Raw genomic sequence first — 16,931 nt, 5'->3', positions numbered from 1 at the left:
GCGATTCAACTAATGTATTTGCCTCGTTTGAGATCAAGTGTGTCGCCTAACGACCATGGGATGTCTAGAACGGGGTAAGTTGTCATGTTCGCGACGATCATCAGTAGTAGAGTCTTCATTCCATGTAATGTAGTGCTATGCTTTCGAATTTAAGACACCGAACCATTGCTTGGCCAATATTTATTGCGAAGATCTCTGCACGATTAGACGCTGGTCGGTTTGTCTGATCACCACGTGTGCCTGTACCCATACTGTACCGTGATAAGGAGGCAAAGGATACGTATCGCGTCTGTTGGTGAGCAACAACTACGGACAGTTCCTGTATAACCTGCGACATTTCCATCATGTCAACGGCGAAGATACCTGTCATCAGTACGTGCCCTAACACTTTCATGAAACACGTTGCATTTTCCAACGTAAGTTGACGTCCGTAAACTGCAGTTGATACTGACCCGGGGGTCGATGATATCTTGGCACTGTGCGTGATACCCCTTCCTCACATTGTCTCAACGTGACCTACTTCGCTGCAGACTGCTGGCTTTGGCTAGTCCTGAAATAGAGGTCCTAGCCATCATCATCTCCTTCGGTGAGTGGTCCGATGCAAATCAATATGGGTTATTCAAGCGCTACATCAGGAAACACCGATGCGGAGGCGTCCTAGTAGGTGGACAATGCCTTCTCACGGGCGAGGTGTCTGAACGCAATCATCAGCGTCAATGTGCTCAAGACATACCAAGCCATCCACCGACAATTGGAGCAGTTTCCGCAAGATGCGTACCGTTACGTCAACTTCTCCCAAGAGCGGAAGACAATATTAGCAGTGGGAGAAGATGGTCCGCTAGAAGGGGCGTTGCATAGCGCCAAATACTTCCACGGAAGGTGTCTATTCATCGTTGTGATGTTTTCATGTCCGTGCCTTGCGGTTGCTTATTCGTCTCTCGATCACCAGAGACGGTTTGGGTGGCATCACGCAGAGTCATCCCGATCTCAATGTCGATGATAACCACCCATCACAGCACCCTCAGCTGGAACTGAGCAGCAAGTCTGGCGTCGAGGTTGCGCTCAATCTGATTAAATCGGAACCCGAGCGCACAATATCATACATCGCTCTTGGCCCCCTTACCAACCTCGCGAAGATACTGCGCCTCGATCGAGAAGCCGTACGTGACCGCATTGGTCGCGTCGTCTGTATGGGTGGGGCGTTGGATGTCCCTGGGAATCACAATCCCGTGTCGGAGTGTACGCAGTCTTGTTTCTATATTCATGGCGTTTCCAGCTCCTCACTACGTGCGCAGTCAATGTCTTTGCGGACCCATTCGCTGTCAAGGAGCTCCTCACGCCAGATGACCTCGAGCAGGGCCTGCCATTGAATCGGTTCCTCTTACTCCCCCTCGACATAACGACCCCGCACGAGATCAGGTTTCCCTACTACAAAGAGATGGTCGACCCAGCGTTCGAGTCAACTGCTTTTCCGTCGCAGCCAGAAGGGAAGCCGCCCATCGTGCATTTCACGAGCTCTTTTTTCGAACGCACGCGAGAAGTGATGAGACAATTTGGCAAAGACGCTATGGAGCTGCACGATATCGCCGCAGTATGGTGTGCTATCGAGAATCCCCCTGTCAGAGACGAAGACCCAGATCCGGCAGCACTGCCCGTGCTGCAACAAGGATGGAAGGCCATGCGCAGGAAATTCGGCGTCGAACGGTACGTGTTCCAGAACGTAGTTGCGACTGATACACGTGGTGGGCCAAGCGAGCTAACCAGACTGTTCGACTGTCTATCATCCACTCGGTCCCTCTCAATCCCAACATACTTCGGAACCTTGCGCAACGTTGCATTGGCCGCAACCCCTTGAACCTTCGCTTCGACACCTTCATTCCCAAACGGCCTACGCACGCCTCCCAACACATCGTCTCGAGTGGATAGATTAGGAGAACTGACGCGCGGCATGTTCGTTATCGACCGGCGAGAGGACCCCAGCGCCTACGCCCCAGGCGCGAACCGGGCGAAGGTACAAGCAGAGCTCGACCGGCTCAATTTCCAGCACTCCGGCGTGTATGAGTCCACTGCGGTCCCGGCGGAGGTCGAGGTCGAAACTCCCCCGGTTTTCAAGGACAGGAGTCATGTACACGCGCAGGTGTCCACCGGCGCGACCGCGACCGATACGCTAGATCGTCCATCAGACGGACAGATGAATGGAGTTGCGGGAGGGGTTCCTTGCATTACGAGAACGCCAGGCTCTGCGGCGCTGGTCAAGCTCCTTCTCGAACGGGTCTGGGGAGTCAGGTCGTAATCAGGGTGCAGGCGAGGGAATTGGGCCGCTTCTTCCCGTGCCGACGAGATCGGAGGAATTCGTGTGCTTAAGGGTGCTTTTGTATCAGATTGTGTACTCGTATCTGGTAGAATACTAACGCTGATAGTGCACGGGCGGGCAGTGCTCGGGTGCAAGGTGACAGCTAGCCAGGTGCGAAGTTCAAACTCAGGAGTATTCGAGCGTTGCGCTGCAGAAGCGTACAGTGTATCGCTCCATTCGAGACACGTGGAAGATTCCATATCCGAGAGAATCGTACATTGGGCGCGCAGTAGTAATACAATGGATCAGTGACAAGGACATGTCCCGACGGGTCGTGCTAAAGTGGTGAACGGTACGTGTATACCTATGCGTGACAAGGACAAGGGAAGCGCATATACGCCGGGGCACAGGAGGAATGCCAAAGACTCCAGGAAGTTTTGGGGCGGTACTATACGACTTCGACAAACTCCTGAGTCCCCTTCTTGTCGGTGACGGAATCCGACTCCCTGTTACCACCTGCAGGAGATGGACTGTGGTCGAGCTCCGCCCGCTTCTCCGCAATCTCGTCGACAGTGCGGAATCGGAAGCCTCCAGTGCGTGCTTGCGAGATGACCATGCCGCTGCCGAACGGAGGTTCAACGTAAGCCCCAAGTCACAGAGAACACCCGGCCCCGAAGCCGGAGAATAATTCGACACGTACACTGCATACATGCCCATAATCGTGTACCCCGAGAACGGGATGACGTACGATTGTGCGGTGGAGATGTGGTCGGCGATTGCACCGGCCATTGGGGGCCACCAGGCACCTCCTCCGACACCCTGATGGGCACGAGGCATGGTCAGCGATGGAAGACAATGGGGAAAAGCACCGACGTGACGCTGCACGTACCATGACAATCAGAGCGGAGCCACGCTTCGTGTGTCTGCCTAGGTTCTTCGTGCCGAGGGTGAAGATAACCTAATACGCCACGCACAGCCCATGTCAGTACCACGTCTGGGACATAGCATTCCATGTAGGAGACGCACTGGGTAACAGATGGACTCGAAGAAGAACAGTGAGAAGAGACAGCCCACGCCGGCCTTCCCGGGACCGTAGGTCACTCCCAGGGCGAACGTCATGCATGCAATCGAGTAGATGGTCAGCATCAGCGCGGGATCCACCCAGTTGAGGAGCACGACTCCGACGAATCTGTGGACATGCATTCATGCGCCGTTAGGCTCGAGACCGTGCAACGATGATTTCTCAAGATAAACTGACCGGCCGACAGTGAATGTGATCTGGCAGTACGAGAAGAGCTGGCTCGCCTGCGACTTGTCAATACCGATGCCTTGTTCCGTGATGTAGTTGACGGCGAGGGCTGCGACAGCCACCTGGGCGCCGACGTATGCGGTCTGCGCGACTAGTCCGAAGAGACAATGATACTGTTTGAGGAACGGTTGTTCATCGGCCAGGATGCCCGCTTCGTGCATCTCCTGAGCCAAGGCATCTCCCGTGATCTCAGGCAGTGGGCAGAAGCTGTCGCGATGGCAATGCGTGAATGGGTACAGGTTCACTTCAGAAGGGAAGAGACACTCACTAGAACAGGATATTGAGGACAGCGCCGAGACCCGCAACCGCAAGATACACCCTTGATGAGACAAAGGCTGAGGACCGTGGGCGCTCGAATCGGTATACAATAAACCAGGCTTACCACTGGACGGTGTCGAGGGTCGTGGCATTCTTCCCAAGGAAAAACCAGCGAGAAGCAATCATGGGGCCGGCGAACGAAGCGACGCCTTGGAAACCTTGGCTGAAGTTTAGCCGTGCCGCAGCGTACTTGGGGCTCCCCAAGATGGAGATGTACGAATTTGCCGCAACCTCGAGGCATGATAGACCGCAACCTGGTCATCCTATTAGCCTCGTCCTCGTAGCGAGAGTTTGGGCCGCTCTCTCACCGATGACGAACGTGCAGCCGACAAACCCTCCGTATTTGGCGAACTTTGCCGATGGCCAAAAGAAGATGGCGCCTGCGGTCCGAGGTCCCATAGTTAGCTATATGGCGCCGCGGTGACAGAGGGACGGCATACCGAGCGAATATAGGGAAAGACCCAGGTGGATTCCTCTCTGATGACAATGACGTCGGCTACTGTCTGGACGCCGGTAGAGCTGCTGATTTTGCGGACGATTTGCTTACCTTGTACCCATACCTCTCCATCTTCACACGGCTGTCAGTACGGTGCGACAGCCCCAGACAAAGCCATGGCACTCACGAAAAGGCTAGCGAAGGGCGAGAAGACGAGATACGCGCCCTGCGGTCACACGGGAACGGACACCGTCGTCGGTCAGATGAACAGGAAAATTGCAAGAGAGACGCACGAAGTACGCCAGTTGGAGGAGCGTGCTCTGTGTCTTGTCGATTCCGAAGACGGTTTGGAAGTGCGAGTTCAAGACATCGAGAAGCTGAAGTGCCAGTATGAGCCCGATGAGTATGATGTCTGGTGCCAAGAGAAGGAGAAGGATGTACACCGTATGCAAAGCCCCAGGTGAAGAACAACGATGTCACCAACGCAAACGCGTACACCCATTGCTTACGGGTGAGGTCGCTCCCTACATGAATCACACCTCAGTCAATTTGTTCAGGCTACAATCAGGCCGGACGAACCAGTTACTCCTACGGGTGGTGCCATCGCAGCGTGGCGGATGGTGAGGGAGACAAAGGGAGGTGGTGGCAGCACGATAAGGCAAATTCGCGAAAGTTGATCTATATACCAGCAGCGGAGTGCGGGGCCCCAGGAGTCTACGCATTTGATGGGAAAGAGGGATGAGCTAGCCTGACCCCGCGTGATCTCATATGCTTGCTGCTGACGGGCCGGCTGGATCAGCGCACGCTCAAAGTCCCCAGAAGTTTGGGGTTGCGTCGATCACAGAGCTCACAATGAGCTAAACGTGCGACCGTGGGGAGGAGCAACTCAAAGTTCAGTTCGGCACGACGTGTCCTCGGCTGCATGCAGGGCGAACTGGTGAAGCAACGTTGGTGTCCTGTTTTTTCGACCGAACAGAGAGAAAACCTACCGCAACCACATGGGAGTATTTTCGGAGCATGCCGTCGGTTGCAACAACGCGGGGGACATTGCTACGGTCACGATGCCCTTGCAGAGGCGGCAGCCAGCGGTAGGTAAACACTGTGGATACCTAATCCGGTGGAGGATGTGGGCGCATGACCCTGACCGTTGCCAGCGCCAATGCTGACGCCAAGTGCCACAAAATCAATTTGCCGCCAACCTCTCCTCATACAGCACCCCGATCACTTCTGCTTGCCCTCTTCTTCGCACTTGTTGTACATCTGTGCAGCACCAACAGTCACATGGAGCCATCCAAGACGGAAGAAAATGAACCTAGCCTCGCACCTTTCCTAGTGGTCAGCAGCCACAAGCCCTGTGTTGTCGCCAAAGCGGTCCGGCGCGCTGATCGCGTCCGTCCACGCGCAGGAACATTATGGGGCTACCAAGGCGCGCTATCCAGGCGAGGGCAGACGCAGGTGGCGGCTCAGGGTGGCAGAAGCGTTCTGGACCCTCTCACCTGAACACAAGACGTCATATCTTGCATCGGTGAGCCGCCGCTTCTCCGTCCCATCCAGTCTCAAAAACGAGCTTTGGTTTACACGCGTCATCTCGTGCAGATCAGTCAAAGTCCTCTTTCTGCAGAAAGCGTGGAAGACGCTGATTTTGCCACGGACGACGATCCGCTAGACGACATATCCGACAACACACCCGGGCTCGGAATCCTTCTGCGCACAGACTACACGAACGAAGGTGCCTGGCAGGCCTTCTACGCTCGGCTGCAAGACGCCGAAGCTGAATTCGCATCTGAGCCTCCGGCGGACCTCCCCGACGAGAACACGACAGGCGCAAGCGAAGGCCCATCCGCCGCCCACGGCGCAGCATCATCCTCGACCGATGCTGAAGGAGACTCGGCGATGGATGACGAAGACGCAGACGGCGAGGAAGGCGACGGCGGCGAAGGGGCGGCGAGCCCGGTTTTCTTCGTAGTCAATGCGACATCCCCAGACGAACGCGCCAGGCTGACGGGCATCTCGAATCTGACCGCGCTTCGTCTCCTCAACGACGTGGACGTTCGGCGCGCTCCCGCGCCACCCGCAGGTACGAAACGCATCCGGCCGCCGAACCGGCTCGTCGACCACGATGGCTGGCAAGAAGTATACAGCGGGAAGACGGTCTGGGTGTATGACGACAAGTCGAACCAGGACCAATGCGTCCGGCTGGTGAGCCAGAAGGGCGCCGCGATGTACGGCACGGCAACGTCAGTCCTCCTTCTCATCTCCCGCGTCGAACCGGGTTGTTCTGATGACCGTGGAACCCGCGTGCTGAATATACATGTTGCATGTTCGGCCTCGGCGTGCAGCGGCGACAGTTGGCGCGCACGGGTCAGTCACATCTGTGAGCTGCAGGTCAATCTGGCGACAGGCGCGATGACTATCGATTTCGGCGGCTTGGATCGGTGGGACTACGCGGAGAGGGCTCGGAATTTGAAAGAGGCAGTGACCCCGATTTCCTAAAGCCGGTTTGAAAGCAGGGACGTATCCGGGGTTGGAGAAGTCAGGTTGTTGCGGTAACACCACGCTGGGAAGAGTGGGGCATCCTGCCGATGCCTCGAGTCCATAATACATTCGACTAAAAAGTCCCGAACCGTCCTCATCAACATCATCAATGTCGTATCATTCATATGATCCTGACACACGGTCTGAAGGAACGAAAATGACAGCGAAGTGATTTCGAAAGCAAGAAGACAACAATGTCAGGGATGTCATAATCCTGAGACGGATTCCTAATCGTAAAAAACTATGTTATACAGCAGAGATTAGGTGATACATCGTGGCAGACGGGGATATAATAAGGTAACACATCATGGTAGAGAGTACTGTGAACAAGTCCGACGAGATGGGTCATATGCATACAACATATCCTGCAGATGCCGAAGAAAGACGCGAATCAGCTACGCCGTGGAATTCCAAAAGGGCCACAACATACCAGTATAGCTTCGTGGGCGCGAGCGTTAGCACAGAAACTGAGTCATCGTGAGCCGGCCGTATGGGAAGAACCGCTATCTTCCGGGCCCGACGAAGACGACGTTGTGGATCTCACGTCGGACATGCGCTGCGTGAACCGTGCCCGAGACCCGGACCGGCTGTCTTCGTCTTCGTCCATCGACTCATCGTCTTCCTGTACCAGGCCGCGACAGTCCACGTAACCTTCGCAACAGTCCGGATCGCTGGGGGCAGGGAACCGCGCAGCCTGTTGGCCGGGGGCGGGCCCCATGACGGTGGCGGGAAGCGAGCGGTGGGGATACACCGAAGGGAGCGGCTCGCGGTATTGCCGCTCTCGTTCGAGTTCTCGTTCGCGTTCCGCGGAGCGGTGACGGTGGTGCGGTGGCGACAGTGCGAGTGGCGGCAGCTCGATGCGTGGCGAGACGCTGAGTTTGTGCGCGTGCGGCGGCGCAACGGGCGACGGAGTGTACGTCGGGGTGGCAAGGGTGATCGGCGTGCGGTTAACATGGGGCGCAGGGCCCGTGCCGGCAGGGCCTGGGTAGAATGCGAGCTGCTGAAATCGTGTGATAGAGGCAGCCGCGACAGTGAGGTGGTGCATGAGATCTGAGGAGGCTGCGGCCTGGCGGAAGAGAGCGCGCGAGTCAGACACTTGAATGCTTATGCCCCCGGGCACGGGGGGGGGCGACAAACAAGCCCAATAACGTATGCACGTACCACTTCAGGGCCGTATGGAGATTGCGCCTGGAGAGGCGTAGCGGCTTTGAGCTTGGCTTGGAGGGCATCGATCTCCTTGCGAAGGAGGACGTTCTCGTCTTCGGCTTTCTTTACACGAACTTCGAGGTCGGCGACATACTGTGCCTTGCGTGCTCGATAATCTCGCTGCTGGAGAAGGGCACGCGAAGGGGGTATGGTCATGTCCTTTCGGCGTCCACGGGTCATACTCTTGTACTAGTGTTCAGTAGCAGCGGTGGGACGGGGTATTCGCGGGGGATGGGATGGTCGGAGCGGGGGAGGCCAGGGGCTTTGAAGGGGCTGGGCGGAGGCATGGAACTGTATTTGACTTGTGGCGTCAAATAGTCAATGGAAATGTTTGATACCAAGTCCGTGGGCTGTCGTGAGCGCGGTTGAGGTGCTTGTCCTTCGCCATCAGGGTGCATCACTCGCCCGGCCGTGGGCGCCGTTTTTCAGTATCCTCGGACCCATCTCCATTGATTGCTGTGCCAGTTTTTGCCTCCTGATCACCGTCACGGTCCTATTAATCCCCTGTCTTGCGTAACCTTGATTACTCCCCACCATTGCGGCAATCTGGCTCAAGCTCGAATTTGACGAGGCGATCTACACACCCCGGTCTCACGATCCCCTGGCACCGCAGCCCGCTTACGCTGCGCCGCATCTCGCCAAAGATCACGCTGTTACAAGCTACATATCCATCCAGTGCGTGATGAGCGACCTGCGGCCACGCGTCCGGCGTTATGTCTGAGAGACAGGGGCCGGTGCCGCGAGGCGTCGTGGACTCGACCTTCATCTGAAATATCACCGGTGTATTTGATTACGCTGATCCAATTGGACACAACTTCCGTTTGCAATCGGCACATTACCGAGCCAGGGCCTGCGAATGCATACGTCCAAAGAGAACCGCCATTTGAAGACAAGGGGCTGCCCTTATCGCTACATACTATGTAACAGACAATCGCCGGAGGACCGAGTTCCATTCTCGTCGCTAGCGGGGTCGCCGATGCGATCAGTTTCAAGCTTTCCTATGCACCTTCTTTGCGCCCGCGGCGCTCGGCGACAGTCGTGCGATCTCCCCTCCAACGCCGACTAGGACTTCCAACCTCTACCTCCGGTCGGATGCCGGTCTGACACCTGTCTGTGACCGACGCCGGGGGTGTGTGAGTTATATCTCCAGTCCGTGACTCTGCCTACCATTACTCCCTGCTGTGTCTCCTGTCAACCCTATCAGCGGCACAGATGCCTGTCTCCGCGCGAATCGCTGGTTGGCAATCCTCTTCCCAATTCTACTTGTCTGCAATCTGGAGACAGATGAAATGCTGATCCCTGAGTAGACACCTTTCAGACGACCGTCCGTCGAATTTGACCGTCGGGAACCACGATCTGGACGGATTTGTGTCACAGCGCAGATCTTCCGTGGCGCGAAGTTGCGTCTTCTGTACCTCGCTCGTCCAAGCGTCCTCTGACGGTCTGACTCATCCCCAATACACTTAGCCGACAAGAAGCACACGTACGAGCTTGAATATGATCGGTCCTACAGGCCCTGTTTGGATCGGATGCGCGTCTTCGTTCTGACTGCTGACGCGCTCTTACGCGCCGTATTCAAATTACCTCGGGTGCGCCCACTATCAGTACGACAATGGCGCCTCGCTCGCAACTCGCTGCGCCGTCTCGACCGTCCTAGGATGGCTTGGTACAGCACGAATTGTACGGTTGTACCGCTATGGCGGCGAGACAGTGAGTCCGACCTAACCCTATTAATGATTGTACTCGTCAATCGATCCTGATACGCAGCAATTGCACTCGAAGTGGCTGATGTGTCATGCACATATACATCTGCAGGCTGCGGGTGTCTAGCGAATGTTGAATGCACTTTCCTGTTTCCAGAATCGCCCCGTGATTATCCTCCGAGTACTGTGCCGCTCGTCAACCGCAAGCCAATTAATCGTTTCGAGCGGTGGCCTGACACATACTGCTTTGGCTCAAGAGTACTGCCCCCACGTCTAGGTGCGCAGCGCTTTTGTGTATCCTGACTCCGTGCTGCAGATCGCACCCGGACCGAGGGGCATGGCGTCTAGATCCACCACGCCATAAAGTTCTACCATTCATCCGAGAGCTCTCCACAAGGGGGGTGTAGAAGTCGGCTGTCGTAGGGCGTGACAATGCTCGCTGCCCAAAATATCCGGACTAGCATCCCCCGGTCGCCGTCCTATCCCATGCAATTTCAAGCAGTTCCTAGGACCGAGCAAGCACAATTTCAAGTCGCACAGGTCGTACCGTGACAAGCTCGACGTTCCTATACGGCGGCGCCCAAGCGTGTGGCCGCAAGGCGTGTCCTTGAAGGAAGGTCACGGCATGACGCCGCTGTTGCTGATGGTCAGACATCGCCCTTACATACTCGTGGCCATGCGCCGCGTGCCCGCATGCAACCGTCTCGCTACGCTACCGAAATCCAAATTGGAGCCGAAGGAGCTTGAAGGCGGCGCGTCACCAAGATCGATGTCTTCGCGTCCACAGCACCGAGTAAAAACGGCCTGCCGGACCTGCAGCCTCCCACAGCTGTCAACTCGCTTAGCTGGGCGGCCGCTGCTTCTGCGTATTCTGTTTCTTGGCGCTACTGTGCTTGTTGGGTGCACGAACATAGCCAAGATGTCGTTGCGATGATCCGCCGCTGGCAGCAGGTATGTCACCGTTTCCGTCTTCAAGGGCACAAGAAATGTCTCCCGTTCTTGACGCTAGCTCGCAGTTCCACACTATATCGTTCAATCCTCGGCATGAGTTGATTGGCTTCATCTCCTGGTCTACACAAGCATTTTGCGGCATTTCCTAGGCACGTGGACATAGCTTATGTACATCCGCGTGTCACGTTCGCAGCGTGACGTCGTAGCATACATATAATAAGGGATTGCTGACGAACTTGCATAGTTAGCCGTGGGACGTGACCGGTTGACCCACGCATTCGCCGTGAATGTACCACCGTCTAATCTCACACTTTTGGGGACGTAGGTGGCATCTGGGGACCGATCGAAGGACGTTTTGCGGTCCCACGCTGGACCGAGAAGTCGTGGACCGAGGCCACAACTCAGCTTGCCACACATCCGGTGAGCACTCGCGACATTGCCAGTGCTTTTGCATTGTTGATTGTATCAGATCAGACGGAGCCTGAGGTTGCGCAAGCGTTGCACAACTCTGGGTGCTCTTTCGTAGTAGCATCGGCCTGACATTGTGGCCGAAGTTCGCCTCGAATCATCAACGGACAAGTAACATCGCCGCTGAGGCGAGTGATGACTCACCGACCGCCTTCCATCCCAAGCGCTAGAATGCGCAATGGTAGTCAGTATGCATGTCTATCTTCGCTGGCTTGCGGTCCTTGATATGTTTTGTACCGACAGGACCGTATGGACCTGCAGCCGCCTAATCTCCCGATCTGTCTCTCGGCTAGATGGATCGGCGTGGTAAGCGTGCTTTGCTGTACTAACTCAATCCCTCGTTGTTGGAATCCGTTTGATCACGACGTCGCCAGCGCTCGTGTGATCGGAGTGGTGAGATGCCAGCGCCGTTGGACCTGACGGTTCTAGGTAAAAACGCCCTCGCGGATTCGATGACCAGTGAAGATCAATGGAATTGTCTGCGATGAGATCTCGCGGGCCGGCTGCGACCAACTCACCCTCGCTGCGGGTGATGCGCCCACCGCGATGCCACGCCATCGCGAACAGGCCGCACATCCAGTCCGTCATGTCACCTCCATCCTCCGCAGACCGCCACGAGCGGCCACATACATATCCGTAGTCCGCCAAGATCCAGGACTGCAGGACACACAGTACATCAACGCCCCAATGATTCTCAGGAACCCGGCAATGTCAGCAACTGTCGTCCATCCGTCACTGTGCTCCCACCGCGTGGTTCCCACTTCGGTCTCGCTCACCTTGTTTCCAATCCGGCGCTCGTAGCTGTAGCGCACTTTCCTGTGCCGCAGGATTGCAATACGGCTGTGATACTCGACTTTCGGCGTCTCCACAGCAGCTCGAGCGTTGTGCGCTTTGCCGAGGAGGGACGACATATGCGGCATCGACGACACTGACTGGGGGACATATCGACGCGCTGACATCCTATGCGACACGAAGACTGATATTGATGCAGACAGGCGTCCGACAGCCGCGCTTCCGCGCAAGTGGTTCCTGTCCTACTGTGGAAGGTGCGTTCGTTGCTTCGGTGTCTCTGCCCGTTGACTGAGTTTGATGCTCCATTTTGACTGTAGTGCATGCGGTCGGTCGCAGTTGCCGTGGGGATTAGAGGGCTTTCACAGCGATCATCATAGGTCTAGGATCGCCGACCGGCCGGAATATCCCAACATAGGTCTAACCGTCTACCAAGCAGCGCTGTGGTCTAAACGCTGCCTCAAATCCTGTGGTTCTCTGAGGCACCAAGGTGGCCCGTGTAACCGCCGACGGCTGTGTACGGTGCGAATACGCATCCAAGTATGTAACACCGGGGCGTTGAACATGTAGGACAACGTGTCTCATCGTAGAGGCATCATGACCTCGTTGAGACAATCATATTGCCTCTCCGCATCCCACCCTTGTCTCACACCAGCCGAACCCTACACAACGAATGGCATTAGCATATAACATAGTTTGACTAACTTTTCCATACGGCGGGACGACCAACCAGGTAATGATCCTACAGTGACTCTGATCACGGTGGAATTGCGATGGGACACGATGTGCCACAGACGTTGATGCCCCCGGTGTATTAGGCATCCATGGCAAACTGGGCAAAGCCGGTCAGCCCTTTCCGGCGTTCGTCTGCGTCCGCACATTCTCACCAATCATACTCTCGCGTCGGACCAAAGGTGGCAGACGAGCATCGGACACGACGACTTCTGGCATATATCGGCAGCCAACAGTCAGCAGATACATTCGATCGCCATTCAATCACTGTTGGAATCTAGCTGCCTTCAAACATACATACATTCTAGACATAGCTTTCGCCGCAATACGGAGGAGATGCTAGCGCAAAAAAGGTCGCATCTTGTTGACCGACGCCACTTCACCACTATACATCACATAACTCCACGCTCTTGCTGAGCATAAAGCCCCAGGCATATCGCAACAACACCTCTTCTCCTTGCTTTTACCTCTCCACATCTCTATTCCTCTGTTCCTGGGATTGGGATGACCTCTTGCTGACTATAGTCTGTGATAGTAGTGAGACGGCAATGTCTCCTTTACAGGCCTCGCCCAAGTATGCCTCTACACGCATGTTTCGCACAACCGGCCCTGCAAGTCTCTTCTTTCCGACCGCATCAGTCGCCACAACCGCGCCTCATGGCAAGTCATACACGCAAGCTGAGGTCTTAGCCGAGTGCTCTGTTTGCAAGACGTAGTAGTAGGTGCACATCTCTGCGCGCTTAGCGGGGGTGTACTGGTGAGATGATGTCAGGTCGTCTCGCAGCCATTCTTCACATAAGGTGCGTCGTCTCCGTATGTTGCGTGACATACCTTCACTTACTGTAGTAAGATCCGGGCGTACTCGAGTTCTAGTTCCATTCCTGTCACGATTGGGTTTCCCTATTCGGCACCAAGTTCGGCTCGCAGACGTCGAGGCCCATAACTGGTGCAAACGTCAAACCGCTCATTCCTGCTATTATATATACCTGATTTATGTGCTTACCAGGGGTCAGATTGATCGTTGCCCGTTCACTGTGGTCCCCTCACCGAGACGTCAGGATACAGTTGAGAAGCACAGGATACCAAAGACTCAGCGCCATATGGCGCCCTTTTGCACTGCGCGCATGGCAAGCTCTAGCAATTTCGCTGATTTAGATCCCGTCATTTACTAGGGCGTACGTCTATGTCAAAATCGGCACTTACGCAAGAATTCAAGGTCATGTCGCACTTTGCCTCTAGCAATGTCAGAATCCGAAGCAGTCCTAAGCTCGACCTTTCACGCTCGATCGATCGACGCTGACTCCGGCAGCGGCTGTCCCGGATAGTGAAGTGAAGTCGCAGCCAGCCTCCTCAGGTGACGACACAAAGAGGTTCGTGTTCGCCGCAACAGCAGGTCACATAAGGGGAGCCGCGAGCAGCTCATTTTGGACTGCCCGCCGCTCCCATTTTGCTTTCGTTCTACTTGCATAAGCATCACTATCCACCGCAATCGCTGCAGTCCAACGTCGTTCCTTAGCTCACACTCCTTTGACATGGCTTTGCATTCATTGCTCGTTTTCACGCAGCTTGCGATACTCGTCGCTCCCTTACGTGGCGCACCTGTACCTCAACCACCCGTGGGATCCATCGCGGACGTGCCCCGCGTTGCATCGTCGCGACCTAATAACTTAGATCTCATAAGCAATCCTGTACTCAAAGTACGTCTTGTCTGTGCGTCTCAACAATGCTTTTGCTGACCTTGGTGAATTTGTTAACTGCTCTTCTACATCGAAAGCTTGTCAACCCGATGCTCTGCAGTACCCTTGGCCGGCAGGTAAATTTGCCGTCCGTCACAGACCTATCCGGTCCCGATGCCTCGGATCTACAAGGAGTAGTGAACGATATACTTCCAGATTGCGGCCAAGGGGACCAGTCCAAGGACGGTGGTACAACTAGTGGCCAGCCAGGTCGAGGCTCCATCGGCAGTGGCAGAGGCACAGGCGTAGGCGGAGTTGGGAATGGGCCTGCTTCCCCGGGAGGTACCAACGCGAACAACGGTGCGAGCGGGCACGGCCAACCTGGCGCTTACACCGGAACGTCGTTTGGCGGATATGCGCCTTCGGACCAAGGCAATGTCGCTGGCAACTCTTATCCGAGCTCTGGTCTTGGTTTCGGTGCTGAGCCTGGCTTCGAGTCTGGCTATCCCCAGTCGGCTGGTTCGGTGCAAGGCTTCCCCGATGGAGTGCATGGCTACCCGAACGCACCACAAGGCTACCCGACTGCCCAAGGTAGCCTCGGCACCAACACGCCCGCTCCAAGCGGAAACGGAGCCTCTCCGACTGCTGGGTCTGGCGACGGTACTGGGGCAACAACTGGAACCGGCAACTCTGGTTCAACTGGGACTGGAAACTCTGGCACCTCAGCGAACCCTTCCGGCTCTGGCGGTCCTTCAACTCCGGGCGACACAGGCGCAGGAACTACTCCAACGGTGGCTGGACTTGGAGGGAATGGTCGCGGCACAAGTGGCAACGGAGGCGATCCTTCCGGCACCGTTACACAGAATGGCTCTGGTACCACAGGATCGGCTGGCGGCTCTCCTGCCACTCAAGGCAACGGTGCTTCGGGCGATGGAGGTGGAGACGGCGACGACAACGGCTCCTTGTCCGGCACGACTCAGCGAAACGGATCAGATGGGACTGCGAACTCGAGTGGCGATTCGGGTACGAATCAGAGGTGTGACGGTGTGGCATGCACAGTCATCGGTGCCGCCGCCGGCGTAGGGGAACTCCTCGCAGATCCCGAGGTCATGCCGAGCGGGCAGTCGTCCGTCCTTGAGGATCCTTCGACTCTAATGAAGGCGTCGAACTTGTCCGATTGTCCTGAAGGAGACGAAGACGACGCTTGTGTCAAGACGTCGCGATGAAGCACCGGGAGCACGAGCGGTTTCGTCCTTACTTTGGGTCACTGTTCAGTGTCGGTTGTAGGACATCACACGCCTGGACAGCTACGATCCCTGTATCGCATTGGGCCACGAGTTTATATGATTGTATTGCCTGGAAAGCATGCCAGAGTTTGCGCGCGACAGAGGCCGCTGCTATGTTGCCCGAGAGAAGTTTTACGGCGTTGAGCTGGACGGGGATGGTCGTTGTGTTCTGGTATGGATTACCGATGCGGCTTACGGGCGCCTGGAAGTCTACCGCGGGCGCCACCGAGAAAGCACTGCCGCCGCCGCGAGACTGATGTTGTGCAGCTTGTGCTGGCCGCTGCTTTCATCTCCTCCATGTCCTCTTCTCCATCGCGCCGAGCTCTATCCTTTCCGTAAATGAAGAGCGATTTTCTTGACGAGCTCTTCTTTTCTGCTGCATTCCCTCTCCCCTTCCGCGTATTGTGCTTGGCAGGGCTCGGTATTCTCGGTTGGGCAACAAACCTCCATGGGCTTCATCTTTGCAACATCGATGCGGCTGGCGCACTAGACCTCAACAACTATGACGGTTACCGGCTTACCTCTCTGCTGCCAACAGACCGCAGGAACCCCGGGTGGAAGGAAATGCGGCAGTCATCACAGACGTATCGCCCTGTCTACAGAGTGTTCTTCGCGTACTCGGCGTGGGGCTTGTTCTGCTGGCTACTTTTCCGGTACGCCACAATGGGCGACATCGCGAGGGTCGATGAATGGAAGTTCGTTCCTGCTGTAGCGGCGCTGTGCCTCCTGACGGTGCTCGTGTGTCCGTTTCCAATATTTTACAAGCAAGAGCGGGACAAATTCCTTGCGTGAGTGAATGCCATGACTCTACATGTTTCCCCCGCTCGCTCGCGTCGAGTACGATGTCTAGACCACCGGAACGCGCTCGCTTACTCGTGACAACAGTGCCATCCACAGGTGCGCGTTTCCCTCGCCGCATCGAGTCTACTTCTCGGATGTGGTGTTCGCCTTGATTCGGCAGTGCAATGGAGAACGACGTCGCAGGCATGGGGTTGGGAGAGCCGGAGGCGTCAAGGTGACATTGTTGTACGCATTATATGCAGCGATGAAGTCCGACCCGCTCACAGTGGCAGCGGGAATGCCCGAGCCAAACGTGCCAGTCGGGTTCTCCACTCCTCCTAGTCCGTAGACGGTCACTGCACGGACATTCTGCCCTAGAATGGATGATGATAGCAAAAGAACACTAGGGGTAGAAAATTACGCATGTGTGGCCCGCGCTGGAGAAGAAG

At 56.0% G+C, this 16,931-nt stretch overlaps 5 protein-coding genes across 5 annotated transcripts; 3 read left to right on the top strand and 2 right to left on the bottom strand.

Moving 5' to 3' along the window:
* Positions 1 to 268: 268 nt before the first annotated feature.
* Positions 269 to 2,450, top strand: DICSQDRAFT_177961 (nucleoside hydrolase). The gene is made up of 8 exons (XM_007361937.1): positions 269 to 372; positions 442 to 478; positions 531 to 586; positions 636 to 660; positions 712 to 879; positions 950 to 1,239; positions 1,296 to 1,704; positions 1,927 to 2,450. The coding sequence occupies exons 1-8, from the start codon at positions 345 to 347 to the stop codon at positions 2,291 to 2,293; spliced, it is 1,380 nt and encodes a 459-aa protein (XP_007361999.1). The 5' UTR covers positions 269 to 344; the 3' UTR covers positions 2,294 to 2,450.
* Positions 2,451 to 2,638: 188 nt separating this feature from the next.
* DICSQDRAFT_159500 (MFS general substrate transporter) lies at positions 2,639 to 4,960 on the bottom strand (the record flags this gene model as incomplete). The annotated part of the gene is made up of 14 exons (XM_007361936.1): positions 2,639 to 2,913; positions 2,994 to 3,112; positions 3,183 to 3,251; positions 3,320 to 3,482; positions 3,552 to 3,809; positions 3,871 to 3,921; positions 3,985 to 4,174; positions 4,229 to 4,300; positions 4,361 to 4,397; positions 4,468 to 4,488; positions 4,544 to 4,582; positions 4,650 to 4,733; positions 4,798 to 4,880; positions 4,936 to 4,960. 14 exons carry the CDS (start codon positions 4,958 to 4,960, stop codon positions 2,742 to 2,744), a joined length of 1,383 nt encoding a protein of 460 aa, XP_007361998.1. The 3' UTR covers positions 2,639 to 2,741.
* A 623-nt stretch (positions 4,961 to 5,583) lies between these two features.
* Positions 5,584 to 7,018, top strand: DICSQDRAFT_152579 (uncharacterized protein). The gene is made up of 4 exons (XM_007361935.1): positions 5,584 to 5,691; positions 5,762 to 5,881; positions 5,953 to 6,593; positions 6,696 to 7,018. The coding sequence occupies exons 1-4, from the start codon at positions 5,638 to 5,640 to the stop codon at positions 6,847 to 6,849; spliced, it is 969 nt and encodes a 322-aa protein (XP_007361997.1). The 5' UTR covers positions 5,584 to 5,637; the 3' UTR covers positions 6,850 to 7,018.
* Positions 7,019 to 7,363: 345 nt separating this feature from the next.
* Positions 7,364 to 8,277, bottom strand: DICSQDRAFT_144016 (uncharacterized protein; the record flags this gene model as incomplete). Its single annotated transcript, XM_007361934.1, has 2 exons — positions 7,364 to 7,957; positions 8,053 to 8,277. 2 exons carry the CDS (start codon positions 8,275 to 8,277, stop codon positions 7,364 to 7,366), a joined length of 819 nt encoding a protein of 272 aa, XP_007361996.1.
* A 5,995-nt stretch (positions 8,278 to 14,272) lies between these two features.
* DICSQDRAFT_177957 (uncharacterized protein) lies at positions 14,273 to 15,642 on the top strand (the record flags this gene model as incomplete). Its single annotated transcript, XM_007361933.1, has 2 exons — positions 14,273 to 14,437; positions 14,515 to 15,642. 2 exons carry the CDS (start codon positions 14,273 to 14,275, stop codon positions 15,640 to 15,642), a joined length of 1,293 nt encoding a protein of 430 aa, XP_007361995.1.
* Positions 15,643 to 16,931: the final 1,289 nt, after the last annotated feature.

This window comes from Dichomitus squalens (assembly GCF_000275845.1).
Source record: "Dichomitus squalens LYAD-421 SS1 unplaced genomic scaffold DICSQscaffold_3, whole genome shotgun sequence".
Lineage (NCBI taxonomy): Eukaryota > Fungi > Basidiomycota > Agaricomycetes > Polyporales > Polyporaceae > Dichomitus > Dichomitus squalens.
The sequence above is the reverse complement of the archived record's forward strand: the minus strand, read 5'-3'. Positions and strand labels throughout refer to the sequence as shown.